A 21,522-nucleotide genomic window follows, 5' to 3' on the forward strand; every position below is an offset into this window, starting at 1 on the left:
CCTGCACCGTGCTGGGGTTTGGTCCGCTGGAGGAGGGTTCCCGTGGGGAGCCGTGGGTGGGGTTTTGGGGTGCCCCAGATGCAGGGTGGCTGTCTGGGGGGGGGGGGATTCCAGGGCCTTGCTGCAGCTCCTGCCGTCGCGTGGCACCGGGGTCCCCAAAGCGCCACGTGCCACATCGTCTGTCCCCACCCACCCAGCCCTGCCGAACCTCCGAGTGTGGAAAACCCCCCAAAAATCACAACCCCCGCCAAAACCCGCACCCCAAACCCCCCGTAACCCCCGGCCCGGCCATCCCGGCCCCTGCCCCGCTGCGGAGCACACGCGTGTGCTCGGCCGTGTGTGCGTGTGCTCGCCTGTGTTTGCGTGTGCACGGACACACGGCCCCGGGGGGGGCAGGGGGTGCCCCCCCGACTCGCTGGGTGCCTCTGATTGGCCGAGGGGGCCGTCCAAAATCCGCTGCTCGCGCCGGGTCCCACCTCTCGCCGGCGGAGCATCGTATAAAAGGGCCGGCGGAGAAGTGGGCAAAGGGCAGTAGGAAGTTTCTGCTGGGGTCTGGATTTGGAGCTCCAGGGTTGGATCGGCCCCGTATGACCCCAAGCTAAGAACAAAAGAGACCCCAAAGAGTCTACATGTCTAATATTTAGACATGTTCAGCTTTGTGGATTCTCGGTCACTGCTGTTGATAGCAGCGACTGTCCTACTCACCCGCGGGCAAGGAGAGGAAGACAGTGAGTAGTGGGCGCTGGGTGATGCTCCTCACCCCGGTGGGACGCGGGGAACGGGGTGGGACGGGGTCCGGCGGCACCGGCAACGCCCGGTCCGGCTGCCCTGGGGTGGGCAAGGAGGAACTCGGGGTGGGCGTGCGGAGCGGAGAAGGGGAATTAGGGGGAAAGCAGAGAAATGAGGGGAAAATTCAAAAAGAAAAGAGAAGAGGGTTCGGGGGATTTGGGGTTGGGGGAAAAGGGGTTTAGGGGAGCTGTGGGGGTGAGGAGTCGGGGCGCCCTGCCAAGAGCGGGGATGGAAGGAAGGGTGGAGAGGATCCGGCGGGGAAGGAGGGAGCCGGGACGGAGGGGAGGAGGAGGCCGGGAAGGGAAAGGAAAGGGGGGAAAGAGCGCGGGAGAGAGGAGAGGGGGGAGAGGTTGATAAGGGGGGGGCTCATCCTCGGTATCTGCGAAAGCCATCAGGAAAGAATTAGAAAAGTCTCGGATGATTCATAAGCAAAATGTTTCGGCAGCCGGGGGAGCGGGGGCTGCCAGCGGCGCGGGCCGGGGGCACGGCCGGGGTCACCCCCCACGCCACGGCCCCCGTGCCCCGCTGCCACCTGCGCCAGGGGACACGGGGGGACCCTGGGCCCGGCGCCCATCGCTTTTTGCCCAATTTTGTCCTTTTTTTGGGGAACTTCTTTGGTGCTTAAAAAAAAAATTATGAATATTATTATTGTTGTTATGATTATTGTTATTATTATTATGCATTTTGCACTGACAATGCCCATCCCGCATTTCCCCTTCTTCATTTCCCGTTCTCCGTCCTGCATTTCCCATTCTGCATTTTGCATTTTCTTTTTCCAGAAGAATTTCACATTTTCCAGTTGCTCTTTTTTTTTTTTTACATTTTTTTTTTTTTTTTTTCTTTTTTTTTTTCTTTTTTTTTACCCCTTTTTCCTTTTTTATCTTTTTGTATTTTTTTTTTTTTTTGGTGTGGGGTTTCCACGAGCTGGTGCAGCCCCTCGCCCCCTCCCCACCCCAGGACCCTTCCTCACCGTGGGGCCACCCCCGGGCCTGGCTGCTCGCCCTGCGCTCCCCTCCCCACGCAGCCCCCGCCCGCCTCCACTCCCTGGCCTCTCGTTCCCCGATCCCATCTGGCCCGATCCAGCCGCATCCCGCAGCCGCCTGGATCTAATTTCAGCCCAGACTTTGGGGCCAGCCCGCCCCGTCCCATCCCACCCATCCCACCCCGCCCCGTCCCTGTCGCGCCCCCCACGGGTGACGGGGACCCCCCCTGCCCTGGGGGCTGTTTGCCTTGGCCCCAACCGCACGGAGCGAGTGGCTGGAGGGATTTTTTGTTTAAATTCCAGCGTATGTGGGAAGAGTTTATTGTGGAGCTTTTCCCGTGTCACCGCGCTGGGCTGATGAGAACCAGATGAAGGGAGAAGCGCCGCGGGAGCGGGGAGGGGGCTGAGGGGAGGGGGGAGAGCCGGGCAGGCTCCGTTCCGCCCCTCCTGACGCCGCTCCCGCCCCGTCCCAGTCCAAACCGGGAGCTGCATCCAGGATGGGCTCACGTACAACGACAAGGACGTGTGGAAACCAGAACCGTGCCAGATCTGCGTCTGCGACAGCGGCAACATCCTGTGCGACGAGGTGATCTGCGAGGACACCTCCGACTGCCCCAACGCCGAGATCCCCTTCGGAGAGTGCTGCCCCATCTGTCCCGACACCGACGGTACCGCGACACCCCCCCCAGCGATGTCCCAGCGCCCCCGGGGACCGGCGGGCCCAGTGTTCCCTCCCCCCCACGGGTGTCTGGGCTGTGGGATGGGTGTGGGGTGGGTGATGCTGCGCTGCTCTGAACCCCCTTTTTCCCCCCACAGCCTCCCCTGCCTACCCAGAGAGTGCTGGAGTAGAGGTAAGGGCTCCCCAAAACGCAGCCCCCCAAATTTCACACCAGCCCCGCCCCCATATTTGGAGCCCCCCTTTTCTAACCTGTTCTGTCTCTGCCCCACAGGGTCCTAAAGGAGACACCGGCCCCAAAGGAGACAGGGTGGGTGTTTCCTGCCCCCGGAGCCCCCCGCTCTGCAGGGACCCCCTCACCGCACTGGAGCTCACTCCCTCTTCTCTCCGCAGGGACTCCCCGGCCCCCCCGGCAGAGATGGAATCCCAGGACAGCCCGGACTCCCAGGACCCCCCGGCCCTCCCGGTCCCCCAGGCCTCGGCGGAGTGAGTGTGGGGGGGGTCCCTGGTGGCGCAGCTCCCCGGGGGTCCCGTGCCCCGCTCACCCCCTGCTCTCCCTCTCCCGCAGAACTTTGCGCCCCAAATGTCCTACGGCTACGACGAGAAGGCCGGAGGCATGGCCGTGCCCGGGCCCATGGTGAGCCTGGGGACATGGGGGACACCAGGGGACACGGGGGGACATGGGAGGACAAGAGGGGCGCAGGGGGTGGGTGGGGGTGAAGCTGGGCAAGGAGACAGGAGCCCTCCCTGTGCTGGTGATGTCACTGGGCACCAGGACATGGCAGGGACGGGGAGGATGCTGGGCCTGGAGGGGAAAGGGATGGGGACAGGGATGGGGACAGGGACTGAGTGGGGATAGGGACAGGGATGGGGTAGCAATGGGGACAAGGGATGGGTGGAGGTGGGAACAGGGATGGGGATGTGGTGTTGGGGTGGCAATGGGGACAGGCAATAGGGACAATGCAATAGGGGCAATGGGGACATGGCAGTAGGGGCAGGAATGGGGTGGCAGTGATGACAGGGAGTGGTTGGTGATGAGGACAAGGAAAGGGGGTGATGGGGACAGGGAGGAGGTGGTTTTGGGACAGTGATGGGGTGGAAGTGAGGACAGCAGTGGCCTGGGGATGAGGTGGCAACAGGGCCCAGTGGATCCATCAGTGGGGTGGTGATGGGGACAGGGACAAGGTGACAAGGCACTGACTCCTCTTCTCTTTCTGTTCTCCCCAGGGCCCAGCTGGTCCCCGTGGTCTCCCCGGCCCTCCCGGTGCTCCTGTGAGTGTCACCTCTTCCTGTCCACTTGGGTTTGGGGACAAACAACCCCCAGGGCCCCTCTGGGTGGTGGTGGGACAGGTCGGGGGATGTCCCACCCTTCCTGCCAGCTACAGAAGCACGTGGGGACAACATCCTGTTGCTACACGGACACCACCACTGCCACTGGGGGATCCAGACCCAAACTTCACACTTTCTGACCCATTTTTTTCTCTTTATTTTTTCCCCACAGGGTCCTCAAGGTTTCCAAGGCCCCCCTGGTGAACCCGGAGAGCCCGGTGCTTCTGTGAGTGCTGTCACCTGCTGCTCCAGCTGATGTCCCCTGGGGTTGGGGACAGTGCTGCTGTTCCCAGATCTGGCTGTGGCCACACTGTCCATGCTCTGGGATCCATGGGAGTGGGGCTGGCAGGGCCTGGCACTGCCCAGGGCGGGTGGCAGGGTGACAGGGGGCAGTTGTCACCCCCAGCACCCTCATCCCTGCCCTCCCTCTCTCCTAGGGTCCCATGGGTCCCCGAGGTCCCGCTGGCCCCCCTGGCAAGAACGGAGATGATGTAAGTGGCCTGTCCATGGGGTCCCCTCCCCAGTTTGGGGCCTGGTGGCCCTGCCAGCCCCCCCAGGCGAGCAGGAGCTGCCTGGCTTGGGGACGTGCCACCAACGCGGTGTCCTTGTCCTCAGGGTGAAGCTGGCAAGCCCGGCCGCCCCGGAGAGCGGGGTCCCCCCGGCCCCCAGGTAAGACACACGAGGAGACACCCCCAGCTGTCCCCCCCTTGGGGACAGGGTGCTGTGGCGTGGGGACAGCCCCCCCAGCGCCTCCATCACCACCTCTCGTTTCCCCCAGGGTGCTCGAGGTCTCCCCGGAACCGCCGGCCTGCCAGGCATGAAGGGACACAGAGTGAGTCCCCCCCCCGTGCTGGTGACATTCAGGGGCGGGGGACCCCTGACCTCACCAAGGGTCCCCTCCTGACCCCCCACCTCTTCTCCCTCCTGCCCCCCAGGGTTTTAGTGGTCTGGATGGTGCCAAGGGTGAGCCTGGACCTGCTGGCCCCAAGGTGAGGAGTGGTGGCAGTGTCACCCCTGTCCTGGCAATGTCCCTGCTGTCCCCTCCTCCCCAAGGAGCAGGTCCCTCATGGTGTCCTTCCTCCTCAGGGAGAGCCCGGCAGCCCTGGAGAGAACGGAGCTCCTGGGCAGATGGTGAGTGCTGGAGCCGGGGGGGTGGGGGGTTCTGGGCAAGAGGGGACAGGGATGGGGGTGACACCTGATGGGGATCCAGCTCCTCCTCAGGGATCCACCAGGCAATGGGGCGGGAGGGGTTCAACCCCTTGGAAACGTCACCGTGGGCAGCAGCAGGGGGGGCACAGGGATGGGAGGAGGCTCAGAAAGCAGGAAGTGTCCATCCAGGTGACCCAAACGTGTCCTAAACGTGTCCTGTCCCCTCCCCAGGGTCCTCGTGGTCTTCCCGGCGAGAGAGGCCGTCCTGGCCCATCTGGCCCCGCTGTGAGTATTTGGGATGGGCAGGGCTGAGACCCCTGCCTGGGGCACAGGGGGCTGGGGGTCACCTGTCCCACCCGTGGGCGTCACTCACGGTGTCCCCTCTCCCCCAGGGTGCTCGTGGCAATGACGGTGCTCCCGGTGCTGCCGGTCCCCCCGTAAGTACCCCCGACCCCGTCCACCCTCCTGCAGCTTCCCGGATGGGGAATCCTGGCCGGGAGCCAGGGCTCTGCCACCTGGGGATCCCGCCTGCGCCAGGTGTGGGGTGGGATCCCCCCTCTGACTCACGCCCTCTCTCCCATTTAGGGTCCCACTGGTCCCGCTGGTCCCCCCGGCTTCCCCGGTGCCGCTGGTGCTAAGGTAGGGCCTGCCGGACTCTGCTGGGCTGGGAGGGACTGGGGGGCGCTGGGAGCGTGGGGTGGGGGAGGACTTGGCAGGGAAGGGGCTCCGAGGCCGAAGTGCCGTGGACTGGCACTGTCTGGGGCAGGGGGACACGTGGGGACATCGCCAGCCGTGTGCCGGGCACCTCTCCCGGCTGTGCCTGCACGGGAAGGAGCTGCAGAAGGAATCGCCCCTGGTGCTCACGGCTCTTCCTCCTCCTCCTCTTCCTCCCCAGGGTGAGACCGGTCCCCAGGGAGCTCGTGGCAGCGAAGGTCCTCAGGGTGCCCGCGGTGAGCCCGGTCCCCCCGGCCCTGCTGGCGCTGCCGGTCCAGCTGTAAGTGACATCCGAGGGCTCCCTGTCCTTTGGCCTCGCATCCTGCCAGCCCCGCCGTGACCCTCCTCTTCTTCCTTCTCTCCGCAGGGCAACCCCGGTGCTGACGGCCAACCTGGTGCCAAGGGCGCGACCGTGAGTGTCCCTCGTGTCCCCCCCCGGCTGGGGCAGGAGGAGCTGTGCTGCTTCCTCACGGCCTCCTGTGCCTCTTGCAGGGCGCTCCTGGCATTGCTGGCGCTCCCGGCTTCCCCGGTGCCCGCGGTCCCTCCGGACCCCAGGGTCCCAGCGGTGCCCCCGGCCCCAAGGGCAACACCGTGAGTATCCCTGGGCTCCTCTTCCCGGGCTTGGGTCCTCTCGTCTGCTCCAGGAAGTTCCTGGAGCTCCTCCTGGAGCACCTGGAAGTGCCTCCTGAGGTGTCCCATGGTCCCTTCAGCCCTGCCAGGGCAGGGCGGTGCTGGCGGTGGCAGATGCGGGGCCCTTGTCCCTCTGAGGGTTCATCAGGACGTGACTCGGGGGTCCCTCTGCTCTTCAATCCGGTGTTAAACCTTTTCCCTCTTCTCTCCCCTCCAGGGTGAGCCCGGTGCTCCAGGCAACAAGGGTGACACCGGTGCCAAAGGCGAACCCGTGAGTGACCCCCCAAGGTGTCCCTGGGGGCGCGGCCCCTCCTGGCTCCGGCCCCCCCTGGGGGTCCTCATCCCTTCGCCTCCTTCTCCAGGGTCCCGCTGGTGTCCAAGGCCCCCCCGGTCCCGCTGGCGAGGAAGGCAAGAGAGGAGCCCGTGGTGAGCCCGGCCCCGCTGGGCTGCCCGGCCCCGCTGGCGAACGTGTGAGTAGCAGCGTCCCTGTCCCCACCCCCGCCATGCCCCTGTCCCCATCCCCGTCCTCTTCCCATCTCCCCGTGTCCAGCGGCCGAACCCTGCGTGAGCTTGGGGACACCGTGGTGACATCCCCAGCCCCTTCAGGCTGCTCCCACTGGTGGCCATGTCCCACTCTGGCACCTCCCTCCCCTGCACCCCCAGGCCCCCCGAGGTCCCCCCGTGTCCCCACACTGACCCTGTCGTGTCCCCCGCAGGGTGCTCCCGGCAGCCGCGGTTTCCCTGGCGGTGATGGCATCGCTGGTCCCAAGGTGGGTGCCCGTGTCCATCTGCGGGACAAAGTCGCGTCAGCGGGGCCGTGGGGACTCTGGGCATTGTCACCTGTGCCCACGCAGTGGCCACAGCGTCTCCGTGTCGCTGCCACCTGCGGTGACACGGTTCTGTCCCGGTCCCCGGCTGCTGTCCTGCAGCTGGGTCACCCCTGTCCCCTCTTCCCAGGGTCCCCCCGGCGAGCGCGGCTCCCCCGGCCCTGTTGGCCCCAAAGGATCTCCTGGTGAAGCTGGACGCCCCGGGGAACCCGGACTCCCCGGTGCCAAGGTGAGCGGGCGCGGTGACACGGTGACACGGAGCCATGTCGGCACGGGCACTGGGCTGTCCTGCTCTCTGTGCCGACGGAGGAGCCGCTTTCCAGGATGCTCCCGTTCTCTGGAGCATCCCCTGGGATTCCTGAGCTCCTGACCCCCCCCTCCCGCTGCCTCGCAGGGTCTGACTGGAAGCCCCGGGAGCCCCGGTCCCGACGGCAAGACCGGCCCCCCTGTAAGTTGTCCCCGCTGATGTCCCCTCCTCCCCTGGCTCGCCACGAGCGGAGCTAACGGGGCGCTGGCTCCCCCCGACAGGGTCCCGCTGGTCAAGACGGACGCCCCGGCCCCCCCGGCCCCCCCGGAGCCAGAGGCCAGGCCGGCGTGATGGGATTCCCCGGCCCTAAAGGCGCTGCGGTGAGTGCCACCGTCCCTGAGGGACCCCGCCCGCCGCCACCGCCACCAGCCGGGAGCTCAGGGGACCTGTCCCCCCTCCCCGGTGTCGTCACGGGGCTCATCCCGATCTGCTTTTAGGGCGAACCCGGCAAACCTGGCGAGAGAGGAGCTCCCGGTCCCCCCGGCGCCGTGGTGAGTGTGGGGTGGGGCACAGACAGGGCGGGGGAGGTGACAGGGAGGGTGACCCCGGTGTGAGGTGACAGAGAGGGTCACCGTGGTGCGGGGTGACAGGGAGGGTGGCAGGGAGCATCACCCAGGGCATGGGGTGGCGGGGAGGGACACCCTGGCACGGGGCAGCCGGCACGGGGTGTGAATGGGGTGTGAGGTGGCCGAGCGGAGCAGGGAAGGCTCCAGGCCCGAGGCCGCAGCGGGATGAGGTGTTCGGGATCCCGTCCCGGTGGCTACCGGCGGTGTTGGAGCGGGGACAGCGGGGTGACGTGGCCCGCGGGCAGCTCGCCGCGGTGTCTCCCGGCCTTCGAAGGATCCCGTGGCCGTGTCCAGGCCCACGCCCAGCCTGAGGGGGTGACACAGAGCCGTGCGGGGGCCGCTCTGAGCACCCTCCTCTCCTTCCTCCCCAGGGCGCTGCTGGCAAAGACGGTGAAACCGGTGCCCAAGGTCCCCCCGGCCCCGCCGTGAGTATCCCCCAGCCCGCGGCCACCCACGGCCGCGCCCGGCCACCAGACAAGGGGCTCGGGAGCCACCTGCCCCCCTCCATGCTTGTCCTGTGTTCCCCAGGGTCCCGCTGGAGAAAGAGGTGAACAAGGTCCCGCTGGTGCTCCTGGCTTCCAGGTGAGGGGTGTCCCCTTCCGCAGCAGGGGGACAAAGCCCCCAGGGTACGGGTGACATTTCCCTCGTCCCCTCCGTGGTGGCTCATGGCTCCTCTTCTTCCTCCCCAGGGTCTGCCCGGCCCTGCTGGCCCCCCTGGCGAGGCTGGCAAGCCTGGTGAGCAGGTGAGTGTGGGCACTGGGGACCCTCCTGTCCCCTCCCCGTCGCCCCTCTCCGGGTCACATCAAGGGCTGCTGGTGGGGTCCCTCCATGTGATGTGCTCCATGCAATGGGGGAGCAGTGGAAATCCCAGCCCTACCCAGGGAATGAGGGATCCCAGGGGGCGCCCCGGGGACCCCTCTGCCTGTCCCCAGTGTCCCCAGTGTCCCCAGTGCCACCCGTTCCCCTCTGACTCGTCACCCTCTCCCTCCTGCCCAGGGTGTCCCCGGAGACGCCGGAGCCCCCGGTCCCGCCGGTGCCAGGGTAAGCTGAACCCCTCTGTGTCCCCCTGAACTCTCGGCACCCCAAAGTGTCCCAAACCCCCCTGACGGCCTCGGGCCCTCTCCTGCCTCCCCTCCCCAGGGTGAGAGAGGATTCCCTGGAGAACGCGGTGTCCAAGGCCCCCCCGGTCCCCAAGGTCCTCGTGGTGCTAACGGTGCTCCCGGTAACGATGGTGCTAAGGTAGGTGCCAGCCGGGGAGTGTCAGGGACTGTCCCCAGCTTGTGGGGCATGGCTGTGAAGGTGGCTGGGTTTGGCTTCACCCCCTCGGCTGGGGCTGAGGCCGGGATGGATTTGCTGTGCTGGCATCTCACTATTCCCTGTTTTCCCTCTTTCCCAGGGCGATGCTGGTGCTCCCGGAGCCCCTGGAAACCAAGGGCCCCCCGGTCTGCAGGGTATGCCCGGAGAACGTGGTGCTGCCGGCCTGCCAGGCGCCAAGGGTGACAGAGTACGTGTCCCCGAGCCCCTTGTGTCCCCAAACCCCTGGGGTCCCCCTTGGTCACCTGTTCCCCACCATCCCTGTGCCCCCCTCATCATCCCCTCGGGGCTGGATGTGTCCCCGAGCCAAGGCTGGTGGGCAGCAGCGTCCCGAGGAGGGGATGCTCTGTGTCACCTCTGTCCCCATCCCTTGGGGACAATCCCTCAGTGAGAGCCCAGCTCTCGTGAGGAGGAGGAGGATGGTCCCAGCCTGTCCCAGCGAGGATGAAGAGCCGGGGATGTCTCAGTGCAGAGAGGGGCAAGCTCCTGCAAGGGACCTGTCCTTGTAACCCACGCTCGTGTCCCTCCCCCAGGGTGACCCCGGTCCCAAAGGTGCTGATGGCGCTCCTGGCAAGGACGGTCTCCGAGGCCTGACCGGTCCCATCGGCCCCCCCGGCCCCGCTGGTGCTCCCGGTGACAAGGTAGGGACGTCCCGCAGGGACAGGCGTGTCCAGGCAGCCACCGCCACCTCCTCGCCACAGCCCTGATCCTTCTTCTTTTGTTCTTCCTCCCCTTTGCCAGGGTGAAGCCGGTCCCCCCGGTCCTGCTGGTCCCACTGGTGCTCGTGGTGCTCCCGTAAGTGTCCCCTACCCTCGGAAATGGCCCTGCCATGGGTGGCCGCTCCTTGGTGGCCGTGGTGGCTGTCCCCTGCTTGTCTCACGCTGTTCCCTCCCGTCTCTCTTTCCCAGGGTGACCGCGGCGAGCCTGGCCCTCCCGGTCCTGCTGGATTTGCTGGCCCCCCTGTGAGTGTGACGGCCTCGCCTCCCCCCTCCCGGGGGTCTGTTCCCGCTCCCCAGGGTGCTGCTGAGCCCCCCGGACTGACCCTGTCCCCCTGTCCTGCAGGGAGCTGATGGCCAGCCTGGTGCTAAAGGTGAAACTGGGGATGCTGGAGCCAAGGGTGACGCCGGTCCCCCCGGCCCTGCCGGCCCCACTGGTGCTCCTGGACCTGCTGTAAGTGCCCCCCCTCACCCCCTCCACTGGCTGGGGTGCAGCCCCACAGCACAGCTCACCCCTCTCCTCTTCCTCCCCACAGGGTGCTGTTGGTGCTCCCGGTCCCAAAGGTGCTCGCGGAAGCGCTGGACCCCCTGTAAGTACCGGTCTTGTGGGGAGGGGGCATTTGGGGGAGTTCAGGGACCCCCCACGGATGTGAACAACCCCAAGGTGCTTTAGCTCTTTAGCTCTGCTCCCCCGAAAACGTCTGGGGATGGCAGCAGAGGGGGGTGGCTTCATCCCAGCAGGAGATAGAGTGGAAAAGGGGGGGTTGCCTTTATACCCCCAAAACCAGCCCCCCTGGTGGGCACTCTCCTCCTGGACACCGGGGTTCCCTGTGTGACCCCCCGGCCAGGGGATTGTCCCCTGGACCTTTGGATCCAACCCCACTGACTCCAGCTTTCCTCCCTTCCAGGGTGCTACTGGTTTCCCTGGTGCTGCTGGACGCGTTGGACCCCCCGGCCCCTCTGTGAGTACCCCTGGGGGGGAGATGTGGGGGGCTGGTGCTGGGGGCACAGGACAGGAGGTGCTGGGCACCATCCAGGTGCTGAGCCCTGTCCCACTTGGCACCGGGACACCGCTGGCCGCCCCTTAGCCGGCAGCGAGGGGGTCCCGGCCTGACGGCACCGCCTCCCCCCCTTGCAGGGCAACATCGGCCTCCCCGGCCCTCCCGGCCCCAGCGGCAAGGAAGGTGGCAAAGGACCCCGCGGTGAGACCGGCCCCGCTGGCCGCCCCGGAGAGCCGGGACCCGCCGGCCCCCCCGGCCCCCCCGGCGAGAAGGGAGCCCCCGGCGCTGATGGCCCCATCGTGAGTGACTGCCCTGCCCCGACCCCTCTGCGGGTCACCCCCTCTCGCCGTCCCCTCCGCCGCGGGGGTGACGCCCGCCGCTGCCCCCGCCCTGAGGCTCTGTCCGTCCCCGCAGGGCGCTCCCGGCACCCCCGGACCCCAAGGTATCGCCGGCCAGCGCGGTGTCGTCGGTCTCCCCGGACAGAGAGGCGAGAGAGGCTTCCCTGGGCTGCCCGGCCCCTCCGTGAGTACCGGGGGCTCCCGGGAACCGAGGACACCGTCCCCTCCCCGAGGTGGGTGTCCGGCTGTGTCTGACCCCCGCGTTGTGTCCCCCCGCAGGGTGAACCCGGCAAACAAGGTCCCTCCGGCTCCCCCGGCGAGCGCGGCCCCCCCGGTCCCATGGGCCCCCCCCGGCCTGGCCGGACCCCCCGGAGAAGCCGGACGCGAGGTGAGTGAGTGACCTTGGGGGCGGGGGGGCACGGACCGCCCCGTGCTGAGGACGTGCCCGCTCAGGGCACCGATGGGGGCTGCCCGTGGGGGGCTCAGTGAGACCCCCGGTACCTCCCACCCCTAACGGGGGTCTCTGCTCCCTTTAGGGCTCTCCTGGTGCTGAAGGTGCCCCCGGCCGTGACGGTGCTGCTGGTCCCAAGGTGAGTGGGCTCTGACGGGGCACGGGAGGGGTGATGGGGCAGTGCGGGACCACACTGACCTCTCCTCTTCCTCCTCCTCCGCGCAGGGTGATCGTGGTGAGACCGGCCCCGCCGGCCCCCCTGGTGCTCCCGGTGCCCCCGGTGCCCCCGGCCCTGTCGGTCCTGCTGGCAAGAACGGAGATCGCGGTGAGACCGTAAGTGATGCTCTTCCCACAGCTCCCCTGGCACCCCCCGGGCCGGGGACACCCCAAACGGGCCCCGTTCTGGGGTCTGGCCCCGGGCTCAGCTCTTGCTGCTGGAAGGAGCTTCCCCAGGAAGCCACAGGGGCCACCACCCTGCAAAGGGCAATGCCAGGGGTGCCACCACCCCGCTCGGGGGTCCCTGAGCATCTCAGGGTGGTTCTGCTCCAAGCCAGCAGCAGCAGGAGGTGCAGGACGCTCTAACCTGTCCCTTTGTCTCCTGTCCCAGGGTCCCCAAGGTCCCGCTGGCCCCCCTGGTCCTGCTGGTGCTCGTGGTCCTGCTGTAAGTGATGTTCTGCTGCGTCCTCCTCGGTGCCTCTGTGTCCCCACAGGTGTGGGGACAGTGACTGGCCTGGACCTCACTCAACTCATCTTCCTCCTCCTCCTCCTCCTGCTGCAGGGTCCACAAGGTCCCCGTGGTGACAAAGGTGAAACCGGTGAACAGGGTGACAGAGGCATGAAGGGTCACAGAGGCTTCTCCGGTCTCCAGGGCCCACCTGGTCCTCCCGTAAGTCCCGTGGGGTGACGGTGACCGCAGGCGCTGCCGCACGTCCTGGAGGCAGCACGAGGCGCTGATGTCACCTCTGATGTCGCTTCTTCTTCTTCCTCCTCGATTGTCACAGGGCTCTCCTGGTGAACAAGGTCCTTCTGGTGCTTCTGGTCCCGCCGGTCCCCGAGTGAGTCCCGGGATGAGCTGTGACATCCAGCCACGACCGTGGCACCGCAGGGGGGGTGGGGGGTCGCCATCGCCGTCGTGTTTCCCGTGGGGACGTGGGTCGGGGCTGGAGGGGACGGCTTTGTCCGGGCTGCACGGCCACGCTCACCTTTTCCTCCTGTCCCGCAGGGTCCTCCCGGCTCCGCTGGTGCTGCTGGCAAGGACGGTCTGAACGGGCTGCCCGGCCCCATCGGCCCCCCCCGGCCCCCGCGGCCGCACCGGCGACGTCGGCCCCGTCGTACGTCCCGACCCCTCCGCCCTTCCGGAGCCGCCCGCCTTCACCGCCCGCTCCTTCATCATCATCCTCCTCCTCTCCTCCCGCAGGGTCCCCCCGGCCCCCCCGGGCCTCCCGGTCCTCCCGGCCCCCCCAGCGGCGGATTCGACTTCAGCTTCCTGCCCCAGCCACCCCAGGAGAAGGCCCACGACGGCGGCCGCTACTACCGGGCCGATGACGCCAACGTGATGCGCGACCGCGACCTGGAGGTGGACACCACCCTCAAGAGCCTGAGCCAGCAGATCGAGAACATCCGCAGCCCCGAGGGCACCCGCAAGAACCCCGCCCGCACCTGCCGTGACCTGAAGATGTGCCACGGCGACTGGAAGAGTGGTCAGTGTCCCCTCGGTCCCCGCCGGCCCCTCGGGGCTCTCACCTCCATCTCTGTCCCCTTTACTGCTCCTCACCTCTGTCCTTCTTCCACCGCCAGGTTCATCCTCACCTCCCCTCCTCTGTCCTGTCTCTCCTGTCTGCTCTCCCGTCCATCCTCCATCCTCCATCCTCCATCCCTCCCTCTCCCGTTTGCTCCTCTTCTTCTTCCTCTTTTCCTGTGGCTGGTCCATGCTCCTCCCCCGGCTCCCTCCTTTCCCCTCCTCACCTCCCTCCTCATCTCCCATGGCTGCTCCTCACCTTCCTCCTTCTTTCCTTCATCCTCGGTCTCTCCCATCCTTCATCTCTCAGCTCCCATCCCTCACCCATCCCTCTGCTCCTTGCCTCCATTCTCCATCCCCTGGGTCTGTTCCTCACCCTCATCCTTCATCCCTCCTGGCTGTTCCTCACTCCCATCCCTCTGGCTGTCCCTCCCCTCCATCCCCCTCCTTCCCCTGTCCCTGACCCCGTCCCTGTTCCCTCAGGCGAGTACTGGATCGACCCCAACCAAGGCTGCAACCTGGACGCCATCAAGGTCTTCTGCAACCTGGAGACAGGCGAGACGTGCGTGTACCCGACCCAGGCGTCCATCGCCCGCAAGAACTGGTACCTGAGCAAGAACCCCAAGGAGAAGAAACACGTCTGGTTCGGCGAGACCATGAGCGACGGCTTCCAGGTGAGCCCGGGGCCGCAGGGGCGCGGGGACAGCGGGGCCGGAGCGGCTGCGTGGTGACTGACGTCCCTTCCCCACAGTTCGAGTACGGCGGCGAGGGCTCCAACCCGGCCGACGTGGCCATCCAGCTGACCTTCCTGCGCCTCATGGCCACCGAGGCCGCCCAGAACGTCACCTACCACTGCAAGAACAGCGTGGCCTACATGGACCAGGCCAGCGGCAACCTCAAGAAGGCCCTGCTGCTGCAGGGCGCCAACGAGATCGAGATCCGCGCCGAGGGCAACAGCCGCTTCACCTACGGCGTCACCGAGGACGGCTGCACGGTGGGTGCCGGGCCGTGGCCGCGGGGGGGAGGCGGGACATGCCGTGGGGACGGGGGGTGACCGTGGTGTCCCCGCAGAGTCACACGGGCGCCTGGGGCAAGACAGTCATCGAGTACAAGACGACGAAGACCTCGCGCCTGCCCATCATCGATTTGGCTCCTATGGACGTCGGCGCTCCGGACCAGGAATTCGGCATCGACATCGGCCCCGTCTGCTTCTTGTAACCCCGGACGCCCCACGCGTGACAGGAGAGAGTAATAATAATGATAAAAATAATAATAATAATAATAAAAAAAACCACAAAAAAAAACCAGCCAAAAAAAAAAAAGGAGAAAATGTCACATGGACTTGAATTTGTGTCGGTTTCTATCCAGCATCTCTGAAACAACTCCAGTTGTGTTGCCGTAAGAGAAAAACCTCAAAAACCCTCCCAAAAAAAAAGCATTCAACCAAAAAAAAACCAAATAAAAAATACAAATAAATGACTTTTTCAAACAAAATCACCAGGAAGTGGGTTCGCTTGCTTGCCCCCCCCTCATTCCTCAGCCCCGGAGATGGCAAAGCTCAGCTCCCCGAAGGGTCCCTGAGCCCCCTGGGACCCCCAGGCCCCCCCCCGCCCCCTCGGCTTCTTGCTTCTCATTAGAATTTTCATTTTTGCTGGGGGGAAGATGTTGAACTCCTGGTTATAATTTGCTTTCCCCCCCTTGTTCTGCCTCTTTCTCTCCCCTCTCCTCCTTATTTTTTATTTGGATATTGCTGATTTTGAGTTCTCTCGATTTCCTTCCCTTCTGGTTAGTTTTTGTTATGATTTTTTTTGTTCGTTTGTTGTTTGTTGTTCATTTTATTTTTATTCAGGCAGCAAAACCAATTCACTCCCAGGCCCACCGGGGGAGCCCCCGCCGCGGAGCAGCTCCGGCCCTGCGCTGACCCCCCTGTCCGGATGGCTACCTCACCACTCTCGGGGTGTTTCATCGTCTTTTTGAGTCTGAATTTTTGGGGTTCTTTTTGTTTTTTAGCTTCGTTTGGAGCTTTTCAGCCGTGCCGGGACTTTCCTGCCAGGTTCAGAGCAAAGGTGCTAATTTCCCCCCTCGTATTCCCCCTCTTTTCGGTTTCTTTGTCGTTCTCTTATTTTGATTTTCCTTTGGAGGTTTCTTTCCCTCAGGATTTTTATCCTGGTTTTGGTTTTTTTTTTAATTGTTATTTTTAAATATTCTCTTTAATTTTGGCCCCGGAACACCCGACCCCGGGACCGCCTGGTGCTACAACCTCCAAAGAGGTCTCAGCTTGGTCTGTTTTAATTCCCCTCTATTTTATGGTTTATTCCCCTCCTTTTTTTTTTTGCTGCTCAGCTCCACTCGGGAATTTTCCAAAGGTGCTACTCTCCCCTCCCCCCGCCACCTCCATCACCCCACGAGCAAATCCCGCAAAGCAAGAGCCATAAAATTCCAAGGGAAAAAGGGATAAATCGAGTTTCCAGGTTGAGCAGGTGGAACTTCAGCTCCGCTCTCATCTTCCAGCAGCTTTTTCTCCATCCATCCATCCATCCATCCATCCATCCATTGATCCATCCCACCCTCCATCCATCCATCCATTGATCCATCCCACCCTCCATCCATCCATCCACGCCTCCATCCCTCCTCCATCCCCGCATCCTCCCCGGGCACGGAGGGGCACGAACCCACTCCCTTTGCCGGGCCCGTGCTCCGGCCTTTCCCGGGGCTTGTACCTAGTTTGTATAATGTATAATAATAATAATTAATTAATAATAATTTTAAGTGGTTTTGGGGTTTTCTTCTTCTTCTTTTTTTTTTTTTTTTAAATGGATTTTTTTTTTCTGACTGCTGAAATAAAGGCATGTGAAATGATCCAACCAACCTCGGGCTGCTCTGCGCCGCTCTCGGGGGGCTCGGGGGGTCCTGGGTGGGTGATGTTGGGAGTTCCTCGTCCCTGATCCTGCTCTCGTCCCGGCTCATCCCGCTCTGCTCCCGGCGAGTTCTGCGCTCCGGTCCCTGCCCGTCCTCCCACCTCTCCTCCTCCTCCTCCTCCTCTCCCAGACCCCCCATCCAGGGATGAGGAGGGGGAGGGAAGAAGGGGGGATCCGCCCCCCCAGTGGGAGGGTTTGGGGGTAGAGCCGCTGGGATCCCACAGTGGAAGGGATTTGGGGGGGAGTCTGTGTCCCCTCCCCAAATGGGGAGCAGGGGTCGAGGGGAGGAAGGGCTGGGGGGCAGCCGGTGCCAGGCTGGGGACTTTGCGGGGGCTCAGCTCAGGGTGACCCCCAAAAGGGAGAGCTGGGGAATGGAGTGGGCATGAAGAGACGCCCCAAAATTGCGGCAGAGAGATGGGGGGCTGGTTCAGTGTGCGGGTGCCCCACTACGAGCCCCCCACGCCTCCAGTGGGTGCCCGGGGGGGGGCTGTGCCCACTCTGTGCCCCCTCCCCGTGGCGGGGGACACGCGGGGACCCCCCCCGGCCCCGGGGCCGCGGGCCGAGCCCTCAGAGCCGCCCCTCTCCGACCCATCAATGGCTCCCCTTGTTCCTGCGGGGCCCCCGCGCTTTCCTCTTCCCCACCTGGCGCCCGCCCGGGCCGGGGGGGCTGTGAAAGGGCCTCTTTCTTCGGAGGGGCTGGGCTGGGGGACCCCTGGGGGGCGGGGAGGGGTCCGGGGGGCGCGGGGCGGGATGCCCGGGGCTGCGCGGAGCGTTCGGGGGCTCCGGGCGGGATCCTGCCGGCCGCGGACACCCAGGTGAGCCGGGGGCGGGTTGGGGGGGCCGCCGCGGGGTCTGGGAGTGTGTCCCCCCCTTTGTCCCAATCCCCGGCCCCATCCCGCTCCCCTGTTCCCCCACAGGGCTGGGGGGGGCCACTCGGAGTCATCCCAGCCCTTACGGGGGTTTGATATGGTTGATAGGGGGTCGTGGCTGAGCACCCCAATCCCCCCCCCCGTAAATAAAGCAGCAAAGCCTCATTTCACCCCTAAAGAGTCAATTTATTCACCAAAATTCACCCCAAAGCGAGGATAGCCCAAATCCTCCGGGCAGAGCCCAGCCGGGCGGGCAACTCCTCCTGGCGCTGCCGGGGCTTTGTCCCCCCCAAAGCCACCCGGACACCCCTTTCCCAGCGCTGGGGCTGTCCCCGCGCCCCGGGGGTCCCCTCACTGCGGCAGCAGCGGGACGCGGGCCCCGTCGCGGGGGCCGGGCATGGGGTTGATGCGCTGGCCCGTGCGGACATTGAACATGGGCAGGGTGGACAGGGGCCGGGGCACGTCCCGGCTCCCGGCCATGAGGCGCAGCTCGCGCGTGTCCCCGTGGATGGAGCTGTGATGGACCAGCTGGATGCTGCGGGAGCAGGGGGGACGCGCCCTTAGGGGCCCCTTACTGGGGTTCGTGTCCCGTTGGTGGGGTCAGCAGAGCCACCGTTTGGGTTTGCGCCCCAAAACTGGGATCTTCACCCCAAAATCAGGGTCTGCACCCCATCACCGGGGCCTGCTCCCCATCATTGGGGTCTGCTTACCCTTCAGTCGGGTCGGAATACCGTTATTGGGGTCTGCACCCCGTTATTGGGGTCTGCCCACCCATCAAAGGGGTCCTCCCACCCTTCATTGGGGTCTGAGCCCCAAAAGTGAGGCCTGAACTCCATCACTGGGGTCTGTGTGTCGTTATTGGGGTCTGCTCCTCATCTTTGGGGTCTTCCCCCGCCCTCGGTGTCTCCCCCCATCCCCGGGGTCTCCCCGCTGCTGTTGGGTCCCTCAGAGGCTGTCACAGAAGTGAAGCAGCTCCTTGTGCGCCACCCCGTGTCTGAGGGGGGTTTGGGGGGCACCGAGGGCTGGGGAGGGCAGGAGGGGGCTGGGGGGACCCCTTTGGGGTGGGGGGACCTTTAGGCTCTGTGACAGCCCCAACGAGCCGATTGCTCCCCGTCCCCTTTTCCTGCCCATCCCTGTCCCCACGCTCGGCCATAACAAAGCCCCCAAAGCAGCCCCCCCAAGCAGCCCCCCCAAAGCAGCCCCCCAGCACCCCCACAGCTCAACCAGGACTTACTCAGATGTCTGCAAGTCCCGTTTTTCCCTACAAAACAGAGCAAAAAGGGAAAAAACCCCATAATTATGGTGGGAAGGGCTCTCATCACCCCCGGCTTGTCCCGGGCTCACAAGGCCCGGGGAAGGGACACCCAGCCCGGGGTCCCCGTGCCCTGGCAGGCTGGGGGGACCCCTCGACTCACACTCCCTCCCTGCGGCAGCACATGAGGTGGCCCAGGAGCAGGCAGAGCAGCGCGGCCACCGCCAGCGGCACCAGCAGCGTCACCAGGAACCCGGGCAGCAGCTCCCGGGGGACAACCTCGGTGGGGGGCTCGAAACCCCCCCCGTCCTCCAGCACCCCGGACCCCCACAGCGGCCCCGGCGTCGTGGGGCTGGGCCAGACCTGCAGCTGCAGGGGAGGGGGGGTTTAGGAGGGGCTGGGGGGGTCGGGGCGTGGGGGCCACGGGGGTCTCACCAGGGTGAGGTTGCACCAGCGGATGGAGAAGTGGGGGGCGAAGGTGTCGTAGCAGGAGGCGAGGGGACGCTGGCCCCGGTGACAGCGGGAGCGGCTCTGCGGGGACACGGCCGACGCCAGGCACGGCGAGAAGGGGCTGTGGGAGCCCACCTGGACGTACACCCTGCGGGGAGGTGACCCCAAAACCCAGCCACGGTGAGAAGACCCCACAGGAACCACCTTCGCCTCCACGCTTGACGTTGGTGGGCAGGGGCTGGAGGTGACCCCAGAACCCCCGCAGGGAGGCCGAGGGTGGGCCCGGGACCACCCCCAGCCCCCCAGCCCTGCCCGTACCCCTCCCGGCGCCCCTCGATGGGCAGCGGGACGCGGCCGCCGCGGTCCAGGGCAGAGGTGACGTTGATGATGTGCAGGTCCCCGCGCTCCCAGACCCCGGCCGAGGCCTGCAGGAACATCTCCCGCGCCGCCTCCGGCAGCAGCTCCTCCACGTTCCTGTTCCCCACCAGGAACTCGGCCTGGAACGGGGCGTCCCCACCTGCGGGGACAGGTGGCACCCGTGGGGACATCCCGCGGCCGTCCCGGGGGAATCCTGGCCGGTTCGGGGCACTCAGGCCGTACCTGGGGCGGGGGTGACGCTGATGAGGAGGCGCTGGGACACGGTGGCGAAGGTGTGACGGTTGTAGGCCAGCACCTGCAGGGACAGCAGAGACACCTGGGGTGGGCCACCCCTGCTCCTGGGTCACCCCAAAGGCTGCGGGGCGGCCGTACCTGGATGCTGTGGGTGCCCAGCTCGGGGGCCAGGGGGCAGCCGTACAGGAAGCCGGGCTGGCCGGGGTCCCGCTGGGCGAAGCGCAGCCACCGCGGCAGGTCCGGGTGGTCCCACAGGTGGGCTCGGAAGGTCACAGGGGCTGCGGGGACACGCGGGGGGTGGGGACGGACACCCCGCCCAGAAAGCCCAGCCCCGTCCAGCTGGTCCCCACAAGGGAATGGGGATCGTCCCTGGGGGTGCTGCTCCTGTTTTAGAGCTGTGGCCCCAAAGGGAGGGGACCCCTCATGGGCAGTGCTGGGGGGACCCCAAATGGGTGGGGGGGGGGGGGGATGGATCGAGGGATGGATGGACAGACAGATGGACAGGCCAGCTGGGGTGATCCTGGTGGGGACCATTGGCCAGTGCCCCTGTTTAGCATCCCCAGGCCCCCACCCTGGCCCTCACCATCATCATCCTTGCTCCCTGGGAAGGCCTCCAGGAACAGCTCCCTCTCCAGCTCGTGCACGAAGATGGCTCCGGTCTCAGCAGAGAGGCGGAGGTCGGGGAGGACGTGGTGGTCGAGGACAGTGGCTTGGGACCCCCCCAGGGCCAGGGCTGTGGCCACACACGGGGCTGGAGACGGGGCTGGGACCACGGCCCCTCCCTGCCTCAGTTTCCCCAGTGCCCAGAGACCCCGGGATGAGCCACAGGTGCCCACAGACCCCCGGGACACCCAGAGGGGCAGGAACGTGTCCCTGCAGTGCCAGGTGTCCCCAGGCAGACGGGGAGGACATGTTTAGGAGGGGATGGGGACAGGGACAGGACTGGAATGGGAACAGGGATGAGACCAGGCCAGACCTGGGGACAGACACAGGATGGGGACAAGGACAGGATGGGCCCAGCACCTTCCCTCGCCCTGGCCGTCACACGGAAGTCCCACTCATTGTCCCCCACCCTGTCCCAAACCGTGCTGGCACCCGGGACAGGGTGGCTTTTTTTAGCTCCGTCACGTCCCAGCCCCGTGCCCCCCCCCCCCCACCCTCTCCCATCTGCACCCCCTGTGCCCACCCGACTCCGGGGTCCCCCCTCCCCTCCCTGCTGGGGGTCCCCCAGGCCGGGCCGTGTCCCCCGGGGGGGTGACAGGGCTGTCACTCGCCTGCCAGCACCCAGAGCCGGAGCAGCTCGGGGCCCTCCATGTTCCGGGGCCGGGAATGGGGCCAGCGCTGACTGACGGCGGCAGCGGGGCCGCCCGGGCTGGGGGGGGCCCTCGGGGGGGTCCCACAGGGGACACCCCTCCACCGCCACCTCCTGTCACCGAGGCACCGAGCTCCGGGGCTGCCGAGGGGCTCCCGTGTCCCCCGGAGGGGTCCCGAGGTGTCCCAGGGTGGGCTTGTCCCAGTGCCCCCACTCAGGGGTAGCGGGGAGGCAGTGGGGGGACGCTTGGGGACACCTGGGGACAGCTGAGGCCCCCCCCGGCATGGCCACCAGCGGGACGGGAACACGCGTGTGCACAGCCGGGGGCGGCCACGGCGCTGCGTGGGGACAGTGACACGAGGGGAGGGCGCTGGGACAGAGGGGGGTGGCAGCGACGGGGCCCTGCCGGGGGGGGCGATGGCAGCGGCGGAAGGGGAAGGGGAGGGGAGGGGGTGGTCACGCACAAAGGGCCGGGAGATGCCTTGGGTGACACGGGGAGGGGACAATCGCACCCAGCCGCAGGGTCCTGCTGCCCGTGCGCTCCCCACACTGGGGACAGGGGTGTCCCCACCCTGCCCCCCC

General features: G+C 66.2%; 2 protein-coding genes across 3 annotated transcripts; one reads left to right on the plus strand and one right to left on the minus strand.

Moving 5' to 3' along the window:
* The first annotated feature begins 519 nt into the window (after positions 1–519).
* On the plus strand, positions 520–16,386 carry COL1A1 (collagen type I alpha 1 chain). Its single transcript, XM_042016680.1, is given in 53 exon segments — positions 520–728; positions 2,245–2,439; positions 2,588–2,622; positions 2,722–2,757; positions 2,841–2,933; positions 3,016–3,084; positions 3,675–3,719; positions 3,949–4,002; positions 4,214–4,267; positions 4,392–4,445; positions 4,555–4,608; positions 4,712–4,765; positions 4,863–4,907; positions 5,157–5,210; positions 5,318–5,362; positions 5,511–5,564; positions 5,821–5,919; positions 6,007–6,051; positions 6,132–6,230; positions 6,487–6,540; positions 6,632–6,739; positions 6,986–7,039; positions 7,227–7,325; positions 7,491–7,544; positions 7,625–7,723; positions 7,841–7,894; positions 8,341–8,394; positions 8,498–8,551; positions 8,659–8,712; positions 8,966–9,010; positions 9,110–9,208; positions 9,366–9,473; positions 9,817–9,924; positions 10,025–10,078; positions 10,192–10,245; positions 10,346–10,453; positions 10,536–10,589; positions 10,908–10,961; positions 11,138–11,299; positions 11,415–11,522; positions 11,618–11,683; positions 11,685–11,726; positions 11,875–11,928; positions 12,015–12,122; positions 12,397–12,450; positions 12,568–12,675; positions 12,791–12,844; positions 13,012–13,077; positions 13,079–13,120; positions 13,207–13,489; positions 14,011–14,201; positions 14,279–14,521; positions 14,599–16,386. Coding segments are annotated over 53 exon segments (4,362 nt in total). The 5' UTR covers positions 520–646; the 3' UTR covers positions 14,746–16,386.
* Positions 16,387–17,479: 1,093 nt separating this feature from the next.
* SGCA (sarcoglycan alpha) lies at positions 17,480–21,360 on the minus strand. Of its 2 annotated transcripts, XM_042017539.1 has the most exons (9): positions 20,903–21,360; positions 20,212–20,361; positions 19,767–19,906; positions 19,617–19,689; positions 19,335–19,533; positions 19,002–19,164; positions 18,730–18,935; positions 18,549–18,575; positions 17,480–17,849 (listed from the first exon to the last, which is right to left on the minus strand). In XM_042017539.1, exons 1-9 carry the CDS (start codon positions 20,940–20,942, stop codon positions 17,666–17,668), a joined length of 1,182 nt encoding a protein of 393 aa, XP_041873473.1. In that variant the 5' UTR covers positions 20,943–21,360; the 3' UTR covers positions 17,480–17,665. The 2 variants fall into 2 exon arrangements, with proteins under 2 accessions (XP_041873473.1, XP_041873479.1); XM_042017545.1 differs by lacking the exon at positions 20,903–21,360 and having other exon boundaries at positions 19,767–19,967; positions 20,212–20,304.
* Positions 21,361–21,522: the final 162 nt, after the last annotated feature.

The sequence above is a fragment of the Corvus kubaryi genome, unplaced genomic scaffold (assembly GCF_017639235.1).
Source record: "Corvus kubaryi isolate FWS band 111438036 unplaced genomic scaffold, C.kubaryi_AGA036_p1.0 123, whole genome shotgun sequence".
In the NCBI taxonomy this organism is placed as follows: Eukaryota; Metazoa; Chordata; class Aves; order Passeriformes; family Corvidae; genus Corvus; species Corvus kubaryi.